The sequence below is a fragment of the Phasianus colchicus genome, chromosome 2, assembly GCF_987193195.1.
Source record: "Phasianus colchicus chromosome 2, bPhaCol1.hap1.1, whole genome shotgun sequence".
In the NCBI taxonomy this organism is placed as follows: domain Eukaryota; kingdom Metazoa; phylum Chordata; class Aves; order Galliformes; family Phasianidae; genus Phasianus; species Phasianus colchicus.
In genome coordinates this window covers 42,340,489-42,353,714 of record NC_143437.1, presented here as the reverse complement: position 1 = coordinate 42,353,714, position 13,226 = coordinate 42,340,489, and the positions used below count along the sequence as shown (strand labels likewise).

General features: G+C 40.5%; 1 protein-coding gene across 3 annotated transcripts in view; it reads right to left on the bottom strand.

Moving 5' to 3' along the window:
* RNASET2 (ribonuclease T2) overlaps positions 1–12,563 on the bottom strand; it is a 31,971-nt gene extending 19,408 nt beyond the window's left edge. The window contains exons 1-3 of one of the 3 annotated variants that reach the window (XM_031612957.2): positions 12,066–12,560; positions 5,970–6,302; positions 1,832–1,936 (exon numbers count right to left, since the gene is read on the bottom strand). In XM_031612957.2, the coding sequence (XP_031468817.1) occupies positions 1,832–1,920 (89 nt within the window). In that variant the 5' untranslated portion in view covers positions 1,921–1,936; positions 5,970–6,302; positions 12,066–12,560. Of the gene's footprint in view, positions 1–1,831; positions 1,937–2,499; positions 2,586–5,969; positions 6,303–12,065 lie in introns of those variants that run through there. The other 2 variants (XM_090135531.1, XM_031612972.2) reach the window with 2 other exon arrangements.
* Positions 12,564–13,226: the final 663 nt, after the last annotated feature.

The following is a 13,226-nucleotide window of genomic DNA, read 5'->3' as shown; positions in this document are numbered from 1 at the left end:
CCTCACTATTAAACACATCTGCATACTAGCTCCATATGCTTCCCACTTATTTAGATATAGAGGATACACTTGGCTTTACATTTAGGAAAGTATCTACTGGCAAGCTTCTACAACCCCACCAAAAAAGAGATACATACTTAGGACATTATTAATCTTGTAATTCTGATTGATCACAGAATGGCCAGGGTTGGAAGGGACCTCAAGGATCATGAGTCTCCAACCCCCCTGCCACAGGCAGGGCCACCAACCTTCCCACCTAATACTAGACCAGACTGCCCAGAGCCCCATCCAATCTGGCCTTGAACACCTCCAGGCACGGGGCATCCACAACCTCTCTGGGCAGCCTGTTCCAGCACCTCACCATTCTCTCTGTAAAGAATTTCCCCCTGACGTCCAACCTAAATCTCCCTTCCATCAACTTAAAACCATTTCTCCTCGTCCTGCAGTTATCTACCCTTTCAAAGAGTTGCTTCCCCTCCTGTTTGTAGGCTCCCCTTCGGTACTGAAAGGCTGCAATGAGGTCACCCTGCAGCCTTCTTTTCTCCAGGCTGAACAAGCCCAGCTCCTTCAGCCTGTCCTCATAGGGGAGGTGCTCCAGTCCCCTGGATGAGTACATTAACTGAAAAGAAAGCATACAGCCTTCTTGGAAGTATCGGTATTCCCCTGAAAAACAAACTACAGATAACCACAAACACCACAGTTGATGCTGCAAGAGATGTAATTTCACCCAAGTATCACCATCTTGTCAGACAACATAAAACTTAGAACTAAAAAAATTAGGAACTATGAAAAGTAATAGAAAGTAAGCATTTCTGAGGTTTATCATTTTACACATAAACACTACATTTTTAAGTGCTTAACTATATAATTTCAAAACATTTTAAAAGTTAACAAGTTGTGACACTACTACTACTTCCCTACCTAGGGAAGATCTACAGAAGGAATACCTTATCTTTTACAAAAACACTTCTGTCTCAAAGTTTCTTGATAAAGAGATACATAATTCAGAGAGACTTAAGTACTGTCTGAATCCTATAGAGAAAAAAGTTTACAAGTTTTGTTTAAAAAATGATGGAAGGGTAAATCATGTGTTAGACACTTTTACAGAAGATTCTTTGTTTTTCCAGTAAATCTAAATAGACACCCTGACTAAACACCTCTTTCTTCAGACATTACAAGATATGAAAAGCGATAAAGCAACTACACTACATAATAAAATCTCAAGTGGAAAAAAAAAAGAGCAACACCACAATTTGCACAAACTGATAGCATTGCATGCAGAACTGTCAAAATAAGTTGTTACTCCCTGGAAGATAACATTTGTATCTCCTTTGCATGCTAAGGGTGCTGTAGAAATCGCTTTCTCATGGAACTTTTTCTCAACGTGAAGTAGAGATGCTCTCACATTACATCACTTGCCAGTTTTTTCCTCTGGTTTTGCTAGTTCACAACAGCCAAATTTTCTCTTATGCATTCACATGCATGTGTGGTTCTACATAATTTATCTAAATAGCTCCAGAACAAATCAGACATGCAACACTGAAAGCTATTAATACTTCTAGCTAGTCTTCACTACTGCTGGGGAAACCTGAATAAAACAATTTCCTAATACTGTGTAGTCTTGATTTCCCCGCACAAAATGAAAAAAATAAGTCCTTACTTAGAAAAATAAATGTTATCTCCCACCTGTATTTATAATAACTGAACTTCTAAGATGAAACATAGTAAAGAGTTCTCACAAAACACATTTTGGCTAATGACAGACAAGAACAATGATTTAGGTTATTTAAGCAGTAACTTTTTGAGTCACTTGTTTTAAATCACAGCTTACCTTTGAGGGAATTTATCTGAAGTACACCAACAACATGATGCCATGAAAAAACAACCCAAAATCCAATAGTGCAGCTTAGCAAGCTTCATCTTGCTAATCAAATAGCTATAAAAGAAAAAAAGTGTTAAAAGAAGAAATTTGTTACTTTTCTATCATTCTACATCACAAGCATAGAAACAGAAAAACACAAGTACCCCAGGAACAGTACACAACATGAATTATATGCTATAGACTTACAACCACTATTAAGTGTAAGGTCTCTTTCAAGGCTGTGCTATATTTCCCAGCTTATATGATGATATCCATATAACAATATTTTTATTTTTTAAACTTGTACACGGTCTAAACAGAGCCACTCTTCAGTTAACAGAGATGCTTATGGCCTCTCTACCAGCATATCATCAACTTGCATGCTCAGAGTAATTCATTAAAGAAACTCTGAAGCTAACATCAAATACTCATATTAGATTACCCAAGGCTGACGTTAGAAAGCCAAGAAAATGAAGTATGATGCTTAAGAATGCAATTCTCTGTAAATAAAGATAAGCTACTTTAAAGCTGTAATAAGACAATAATAACAGAGGAGCAAAGTCCTTGGGTACAACAAATAAGAACAAGCCCAAATGCAGCAGCTATGGATAGAGAAACAAAGGAAAAGAACTGCTTACTTTTAAAAGGTCTCAGGTAAGCAGAGAACTCCAACAAGAAATGCCCTCACCTCCACTGCCAACCCTTAAATGAGGTCTGGGAAGGGGTAAATTATGGCTCCACCCCTTCTGGTCACTCAGGTACATTGCATGCAACTGAGCTCCCCTGGGTTGGCCCTGCCTTCTCACCAGGTGCTCAATCACTGCTTCAGGCCGTAACTTAGCATTTTCACTACAGCTACTAAACTGAAGTTAAAGAAAATTGCTGCTTAAAAACAAATTGGTGCCTGTTCTTGTTATAAACCTTTAAGAGCCTCTACAAAAATATGCACCTGCCTGGTTTACTTACTGCACTGTAAACCCTAACAATCGGGGGGGGGAAAAAAAACAAATTTCACCAACAGGTGACTTTAACATTGCACAGGTCAAAAAACTCAAATGCCTCCTGCACAGACATTTCTTAGGTACCGAAAATAGAAGCACAGACATGTATTTACATGCAATTATTAACACTTCATTGAACCTTCTTTCAACTTCCTCATTTTCACAGCCGTACTAGTTGTATGAAAATTAGATACTCACTGTGTAGCCTGTGACCCCCTTCCAAGATCTCTCACTATATGAGTGATACCCCTTTTTCTATGATGACTTTTAAATTACTCCTCTATTAAAATGGTCAACCCATACAGACATCCAATTTGGCTATAACAAGTGACTTCAGGACATTCTAATCCATAGCTCTTTATAAGAAAGAGGCCACTTCTCCACTGTTACCCAGGGGCTCTGGACCAGGTTATGAACCCAGTATTTGCACTCCTGCAAACATCTGTGGCAGAGCTCACCCATGATTTCATCTACTGCTATTTTCAGCTGATAACCAAGCAAGCAGGACTTCATCTATCTGCATGACAAACGGTTCCTCAAGTTAAAACATTGAGAGATACAAGATTTCTTCACAAAAGACTCAGCTTTGCCTTCAGAAACAGTGGAAAGAGTGTTTGTCAGCCAACAGAAAGTGACAATAATGTCACATGCTGTCATCAGAAAGGCTAAACTGTGGAAAAGTCTATTCTAAGTAGATTGCAAAAGAAATAAACTAGCAAGCATTATGGCATCTATTTTGCAAACCGGTATGACTTAAGAAGATGGGCACAAAAAAATGGAATTTTTACAGACTTAGGTGCAAAAAAAGCATAAAAGTCATAATCTCCTTTTCTCGTTTGACCCCTACAATTGGTCAAATAATGACCAGAGGGGGGCTTCAAAAATGCTATTATCAGATCATCTGAATGCTCTGGTTTCTTTTGCACACTGCCCTGCCCCCTGAAACAGGAACATAGGGACAAAAGGGACAGCCCCTATGCCCCTACATATAGAAAAGATATTTTTTCACTGATAAGCAATACACAACCTGAGGTTTTAACTTGGAAGACCGCAGCAGAAACTGGGAAGAAAACAATGCAGTTACGATGACAGATCAATTTATTCTAGTTCATCTCTTAGCCTGTTGAGAGTGGGAGGTGAAAAGTGTGTCAGCCTCAGCCAAAGTATGCAGCCTGAAGAAATACACATCCAAACTATAACTGTAATAACAATTGAGGTTCACATTTTAATGAAAGTTTGCTTTTGTTTACTAAATTACACTGGATTATTAATTCCACATGTAAAATAAAAGATTAACAAATATTATGCTAATTATACAAACTTATTGGAGGGAATAGAGAGAGAGAGATTTTGTATTATGAAAGTTAATTATACAAATTCATAATATTCTAAAGGATTGTAATTAAGGTAACCTACAGTTTCAAAATTAAACGTGTTCAGATGCATGAAGTCACTATTTGAAACTTCAGTCTATTGACTCATTTTCCACACAGATAAAACTGCAAGTAATACGAATAGCTTCAGGATAATTCCTGGTTTACTAGGTTTGGATACCAACACAGAGTGCATGCTAATAACTAAGTCAGGATGAGCCTACTTCCAGTTATATGTGCACTGTCCAACGCTAATAACAAAATTACCTGCACACAGTTATCAAGGGCTGGGGAGAATCTGGCTTTGTAATTGTAGTGGAAATGCTAAATCAGGGCTTCAAACTGATTGAGCACCTGGTAGGAAGGCAGGGCCAACCCAGGGGAGCACAGGTGCATGCAATGTACCTGAGTGACCAGAAGGTGTGGAGTCAGGATCCACCCCTTCCCAGACCCTATTTAAGGCTTGGCAGGGAAGGGGAAAGATATCTGCCTATCTGAGGCCTCATGAGGGTAAGAAAACCTCTTTCTGTTATTTTTTTTTTTGTGCCTATGGCTACTGTGCTATCCTTACTTGCTAAAGTTTAGAACCTTGCTATTCTGTTGTTATTACCATGCTTTCTATTGTATTAGGATTCTTTAATGCTTCTATTGTTGTTTAAGTTCTAATACAGTGTGTTGCAGGTACTAGGTATGCTTCTTTTAGTTAATAGCTACTAATTACCTTTATTTTAGTCTCTTACTTTCTTCTTTAGTTTCTAATAACTAGCTTGTCCAACAAAACTCATGTGAAAGCTTCCTGGTTTACACTTTAGGTCAGCTATATAGACTCAGAAGAAGCAACAGAAATCACTTTAAGTATTTGTTGGCAAACTTGCATTGTTAACAACAAAGCTTACACCTAGCTTAGTGTGGGCAGTAGTAGCTGGAAAACAGAGCACCTTCCTGGCACCCACAAGCAGTGAAAGGAACATCCAGGCTCAATATAACTTCAAACAAGGGAATGAGCACTATCCTACTGCAACAAGTCAGGCAACCCAGTTACTAAGCTGGGAGTCAGACGAATTAATTTCATTTCTAGTAATGCTCCTGGTTCAGGCAAGGTTTATGTCCCAGCATTCTCCTGGCTAACTATTCCTTCATATGCAACACTTACAGCCACTATCACAGCAGGCCTCTCCTCCTGCCTCTCACATGACCCAGCCTAAGGCAGTGCTGGCACAGGGCATGTACAGGAGTAGCTCTGCTCTGTTATCCACCGACCAACTTCCTGGGGAAGTCCCAAGCAAGGCAGCGTTGTGCCTTCCTCATACAGTAACCAATACTCTTTTAGTGCTGTGCTGAACGATTTAACTCCTTGGCTGCTCCTGAGGAACAGCCATCACCCTTCATTACAGATGCAGTTCATAGAAAACTAGCATTGTAGAGATCTCGTGAATGACTGCAGGCAACAGGAGGATACCAAAATTGATGCCCAAGTGCTATCTACACAGTTTTTCCAAATCTGGGTAATATTACTAGTTCTTTAGCAGCTCTTTAACTCACTCCATAGGGAGCCAAAGGCATAAAACGCGGGACCTGGCCCAAAGTGAGCCTTCACCGACTCCAGTCCGGCTCTTTGCAAGCCAGTCACGCAGGTTAAATAGGGGAAAAAGCCCACGCAGGATACCTCGTGCCGGCCCTTCTCCCGAGACGCGGCTATGCGGCGCATGCAGGATGCTGCCACCGCTCCCTTACCTGCCGTTCTGCCGGGGCCGTTTGAGCCTCTCCGCAGCGTGGGTCGCACGGCCCGCAGCAGGATGGGGCAGAGAATAGGGGCGCAGCGCCCGCCTCCCTACTGCGGCTCGTACTTCCGCCCTTCGACACAGCTGAGAGCTGGGCTGTCCAGTGGGGAGGAGCCTTCGGGAGCCTGCTGAGGCCTCTTTGTTTCTTGTTAGTCTGAGCTTGCAGCAAGCTGTCGATTAAAGTGAGTGTAGTGAAGGAGCGGTGGCGCACGGGTTTGTGTATGCTTCCTCAAAATAATGGGGGAAGTTTGAAACGATAGCGTTCTTGTTTGGAAACAACAGGCAGCTTTTGAAAAAGAGAGAATGCAAAGGAGTGAATCACGAGTATCCCAGACCACGCTTGGCTCTCATTTTCTCAGTGCTGTGACAAACTATAAAATTGACTCCACACCTGCCTGTCTGCTGATATGTGAATCACAAATGCCAAGTGGTATTAATTACTATCGTGTGCTTCTGAACTATGGGGGAGTTATTGCAACCACCCTCCATAAAAGCACTTGAGAAACGTGTGGGCAGATCTACTTCCACAGACAAAGCAGTGTTTGTTTTGAACAAGTTAATTACACTCTTGGCCATTACAATCTTCATTCAAAGTTATGTTATTACTCACTGATAATATGTTCTAGTCATGTTTATGCTTTCACTCAGCAAGAAGGAGGATAAGGCAAAACTAATCTTCACCCTTTCTATTGCAATACAGAAATGTCATGTTGAACGGAACAAGCGATCCATCTGCTGCTGTTTTCAGAAACAACAGCCCAATGTATCAAAAGTTTCAGGAATTTTGTTAAGACTTAAAATTATTGCAGTTCTCCAGAGCCTTGCATTCGTCATTGCTTCTCCTGTTGTTGCTGAGGGCGTCACCCCTCCACCTGGCACAGACATCTTTATTGCTGCTTATAAGAAGTCAGTAGGGATGGATGTGAGATTATTCTCTATTTCTCAAATGCTATCTTCACAGAGTAAGGTTGGAGAGAGCAGTTTGTACTGCCTGTACAACACAGCTTGCAAAATGCTGTGCTCCACCATTATTTTTTTTGAGGTATTATAAAGATTTACTCTGAGGCTCCCAAATTAATTCTTTGTACTTTGTGGAAACTTAGCCCGAAGGCTAGTTTAAAGATTTAAAGAGGCATTCAAAGTTCATCTAAGATTTTGTAGGCTCATAAATGTAGGAAATATCCAAATAATTTTCTAGGACAGTATCTCTGATAAAGCCTCCTACAAGCAGGAGAGCACACAGAAAACAGAGTTACATCTTTTATTCCCTATTCCCCGACGCTTATCTCTTACTCCCCTGGTTCCTCATTGGCTGAGTACTTCAGGTTCACAATCTTCTCAACGCTTCACTAAACATGGAAACACTGGACAAACATAAATTTTTGCTGCATAAGTGTAAATCTGTAGTTAATTAACTTATTCCACATCTGATCGTTATTTTGCAGATATCTGCTTGTCCTTCTTTCTACAAAGATAAACTTGGGAGAGAGGCAGGGGAGTATCCTGGTGTCTGCCTTCACACCCCAACCTTCTCACGGACTGAGACAGTTCAGCCTTGTGTAGAGGCCCTAACTTCTTTGATGTTTGCTAAATCTGTCTGTCTTTTGCTGAGAGTTTCTTATGCTAAGAGAACAGCTCTACAATATGTTTTCTAATCCTTAGCACTCTATACTCGCATTGTTTAGAACGTTTAACAACTATTACAGCTTTGCAAGAAATAATTAATCACGTAATTCAGTAATAATGCTTCTAAAACATGCCGCTAACATATACAGTATTTTACTTCTTAGATCAACTATTTCTAAGGATAAGTTACAAAATACAAATGCATTATGTTCTACTTCTTCAAACCAATTGCTACGTTTTAATATCAAATGCAGAAACAACATTCCATTCCCACATAAATAACTAGGATGATGAAGCTATGTTTTTACGTCCTTAAATCATTCTTCTTCCATCAGAAGAGGGGTGGCCAGTAGGGACAGGGAGGTGATTGTCCCCCTCTACTTTTGTGAGGCCCCATCTGGAGTATTGTGTCCAGGTCTGGGGCTCCCAATATAAGAAAGACAGGGAGCTGTTGGAGAGGGTCCAGAGGAGAGCCACAAACATAATCAGGGGACTGGAGCACCTCCCCTACAAAGACCAGCTGAGGGAGCTGAGCTTGTTCAGCCTGGAGAAAAGAAGTCTGTGGGGTGACCCATTGCAGCCTTTCAGTACATTAAAGGAACCCATAAACAGGAGGGAAGTCAACCCTTTAAAAGGGTAGATAACTGCAGGACAAGGTGAAATAGTTTTACGTAGAGGGAGGGAAGATTTAGGTTGGATGTCAGGGGGAAGTTCTTTACAGAGAGAGTGGTGAGGTACTGGCACAGGCTGCTCAGAGATGTTGAGGATGCCTTGTCCCTGGAAGTGTTCAAGGCCAGGTTAGATGGGGCCCTGGGCAGCCTGATCTAGTATTAAATGGGGAGGTTGGTGGCCCTGCATGTGGCAGGGGGGTTGGAGCTTGGTGATCCTTGAGGTCCCTTCCAACCCGGGCCATTCTGTGATCATTCTATTAAATGCACTACTTTGCAAGCTATCATTTAAAAAGAATATTTTTGATAAATATGAGAAAGGCAAGCAATGGGGACCTATTTTAGATAATATCACCCTAAGACTTTCTATTTAATATTTATCTGCATACTGAAAATCAGAACACTTAATAAGTAAAAAAAACTACAATGTTCCCTGGGAAACTACTTTTGGAGACTTTGGGGTCCATCAGTGCTGGTCACTATTCAACTACTTCCTCTTAAGAGATCAAAAACAGACAACTTCAAAATGTCAAGCAGGATGGGCAGAAGGCTGGCTTGCCTCAGAAGGAATCTTCTTCTAGAGCTTAGGTGAAGAAATGAAGTCTATGGCCACAGGAAGAAAGGGAGGACTACAGAGATGATCTTGGCCACTGCAGGGAGAGAATGGGTGCTCTCAATGAGAGTTGAGGCTGGCCAGTACTGTGGGAGACAACAAAAAGGGCTTTTTAAAATATGTTAACAATAACAGGAGGACCCAAGATAACATTGATCTGTTATTCCATGAAGATGGTTGCTTCACTCATGTCAACTTTCTGCTTTGCTAAGCAGAGGTATTTAGTGACACCTCTTCCTCTGTTTTCAATCCCAGTTATGGGGTTTGGTTCCTCCAGAGACTTCAAGCAGTATTAACTTTACTGAATCTTTTTAAACCTTGTATGGGAACTGTTGAGTCATGGCTGAGCACCTGGGGAAAGAGCCTGGTCAGCCTTGGGAGCACAGGTGAAGGCAGTTTAGCTGTGTGACTGAAAGGGGTGGAGCCTGGCTGCACCTCTCTTAGACCTCATTTAAGGGCTGACTGCCACTGGGGAGGGATCTCTTTCTGGAGATTCCTCCCTTGTGGAGTTTCCCTGTGAGTCTAGATCTTCAAAGATGGGTGAACACTTTTTCTTTGTAATGCCACTCCATTTGTGCTAGTCCCTTTGTAGCTACTCCTTTATTGCCCTTCCACTGCACTGACCTTTCTGATTGTTACAAATCTATATAGGGTTTCCCATGGAAAAACACTTTTTCTTCCTTCTGTGGTAACATACAAGTCACACTTACATTGCTGTATAAACAGCAAGCATAATTTTGGTCTGTCTCTTGTAATGCAACCTGATCTAGTAAAGGTGTATGTTTGGTGGCCCTGCTAGGCAGGGGGGTTGGAACTACATGATCCTTGAGGTCCCCTCCAACCCAGGTCATTCTGTGATTCTGTGATTCTGTGAATGCGGTCCTATAATTTCCATAATGGTGGACTTGAGAGTTACATAGATTTAAGATAGTAACATTTTCTTCAGAATGGCACTGTGAGACAGTTTGAGATGGTACATTGTGTGCTGGATAGGAACTTGGACAACTAAAAATGCTTTCCTGCCCTTTATGTGAAGAATACTTACTAAAGTAACATACTGAGTTTTGCAGAACACAAAAGGGATTATCTGTGGAATAGGTTGGAAATACTCTATGTGTATTGGAGGGCTGGAAGGCAGCATTGCTGAAATACTGAAATGAATTTTACAAACAACAAATGTTCTGCTGATTAACTGTCTTCTAAGACAGTTTGCTTTGTGATCTCTATCAAGTTTTTTTTTTTTCCAAGAGGGTTTTGTCAGGACAGTGAAAGAGTAGGCTGGTGCCTAAATTGCATTTGTCTCACAGAGGTGGAACCAGAGTCATTCATTGCTTAGCTCTGGCAATGTATAGTTCTGTATGATATGATGATTGCTCACCCAATTGTTCAACCATCTATTTAGAAAGTCTTTATACTAATGGTGTATTTATCCTCTTTGCTACTAATTCCTTCCATTCATTCAGAGTTTGAAATACAGGGGGAAATGGCTTTAAAGCTTTAAAGAGGGTAGATTTAGGCTACATATTAGGAAGAAACTCATTACTATGAGGGTGGTGAGACTGGAACAGGTTGCCAGAAAGGTGGTGAATGCCCCCTCCCTGGAAGCATTCAAGGCCAGGCTGGATGGGCTTTGAGCAACCTGGTCTACAGGCAGGTATCCCTTTCTATAGCATGCTATTGGAACTGGATGATCTTAGAAGTTCCTTCCAACCCAAACAATTCTGTAATTTTATGAACTGCTAAGCTTGTGATCATTTAGGCCAGGACAGTTACTCCAAAGCAGTGAGAATAGCAGGGTTTAATGTGACGCCACAAAGATATACTCAGTACTATGAGAGGGAGAAAATCTGTGAGGTTGCAGAAAACACTTTCCTAAAGCCAGTGCAAGTAAGTGAACAGACTTTTAACTCCAGGTTTTGCTGGTCAGCTTGGAAAGGTAAGTAGTATTTATCAACTATACAGCTGACAGAAAACGCGTTTCCTCTGAACAACTGACAAGAATTGACTATTTTTTTAGTGCTGTGACAGTGTTCAAATCTATTATTGTAGCTGTGCTTCCATGTGCTGGCCCTTTTTCAAGGCTTGTATGGCTGACAGAAGAACTTCACCTTTAGTTATTTTTGTTTCTATTAGCTATTAACAAATCTTATTCTATTAACAAATTCTACCTATTTGTTTTGTCTCTAGTTATTTTTGTCTCCATCCTTCCCTTCCCATTGCTAGGCAGAAACTCATTTGCCAGCCTAGATTCTAAGGGTACTGATCCCTTTGTGCAGTACTCCCTGTATTGAGATGCCTTCATGGTTTTGCTGAACCAAGGAAACTTTCATTATGCCTTTTGGCAGAGGCTCAGGGCAGCATGGCTTTTTCTGGCCATAGCATATGAAAAGTTGGTGTGGGCTATTGAAATTAACTTAACTATATTTTGTAAATGTTTTTTTTAAATTGTGCTTGATTATTAAGACTGAAGCCTAGTGATTCATAATCTTGTTTCAAGCCTGTCTGACACTGAAGCTTATAGTCTGTTTTGCTACTAAGTCAAATATGAAATTTTTATTTCCAAAGTAAAACTATTCAAAAAAAAAACATTGTTTTCCATATTTGTTGATTCCACATTTCTAAATAGTGTGCAACTTTTGTCTTAGAAATAAATACATAAATTCAAGACTTTATCAGAAGTTACCCAAGATACTTAGCAGAGAATAAATGATGTGTTTTTGCCAATATATTAGTATGAATAATTTAGTATAGTACAGTTACTATAAGTAGTTTTTTCTAAGATATTTAAAGATGGAAGTATTCTTAGGTAAGATTAATTCTTTGTACACTTCATTATTTCTGTTTGTTGTTTTTTTTCTTGTGATAAATGGTGTTTAGAAAATGGAGAACAAACAAAAGTGTTGTGACTTTAAGAAGTTCTGAAATCTTTCCCATTTTACATTAACAGTATTTTTAAATCCTGTATTTTTGCAGCACCATCAGCAACACCTACAACCAGAAAAACTCAGTTATTAAAGTGTACATGGGTCACTCCAAAAGTAATGCCTCACTTATTTACTCTATAACAGATAAGGAGGGCACAATAACACCATTTGGTAAAGCAAATATTCAACTACAAAACACTATTCTTCAGTATACTCACCACAATTAGCCAGTCTGTGTAGACTAACTGGTCAAGATGCTCTTCATTTTGTGGTGTGACAGCTGTGGCCAGTGATCTGGAATGTGGCTCATCTTTCATGCTGTGGTTGCCACTGCTGAAATGCTCCACTCATCACTTCAGCGTGCTCACATCCACTGTTTGGTCTCCATAAATGTTCAGAAAGCATCAGTGAATGTCAATGGGTGCCATTTTTTTCTGCAAGGAAGAACTCAGTTCCACACCTTTGCTTCATATGCACATCCAGTCAGACATCACTTTGTCAGACTGCCCCTCTGCTGCCATGTGTTGCACAGCAACAACATGTAATGGAATGTTGGTGGGAATGTTCAGCCTTGACTCACCTGCCTCTGCTGTCATGGGCTAACATAATGAAATAGGAGGCATGAGGAGTGCTCTGAAAGTAATATTTCTTCAGTTAGTTTATTTTGTGCTATCACAAAGCATACAGTAGAATCAGATGAATATTTTGAGAGTTTTTTTTTTTTTTTTTTGCAAACAGAATAGTTCTGAGCACATTTTAGATCTCTCAGTTAGGTTTGGAGTTCTAACAGAAGAATGAAATGGTAGATGTAATAGCAGGCAGTATGTTTCTGTGCTTACATCTTGCTTCTGATGGGGCTTTTGGGAAGTTGAAACTAAACTACTGTTCTCTGCTTAAGAATAAAAATGAAAACGCAGTGCTGTGGATTTACTTGAATTCAACTTTGTGCTGATGTGAAAGACGGTCAGTGCTTCCAAACTGCAGGACTCCTAGCAGCGCTTCTGTCCTCCTTGGCGGAGCTCGGTATTTCATAGGGGATTGCTACACGATTAGTGCCACCTGCTGCACGTCCTCTGGAATTGGATCAGCTTCCCACAACGCCTTACTACATCCTCTGGGTAGTCGTAGCTTCCGAAATTATTAAGTTTCTGAGATCTTTTAAAGAGGAAAAGATTAAGAAGTCCGTCCTGGAATAAATAGATAAATTCCAAAATCAACTCTTGCGGCTGCGTGTTATGCATCGCATCTTACAAGGATAATAACGTGGTGCTAGAATCTTCCCCAGCCGCCCTATGCCCCTAAAGCACCGGTAATTAGATGATCAAATTATGATTCAGTGAGCGCTCTAGACCGCTTCCGAGCCGAGCTTCGTGCAGGTT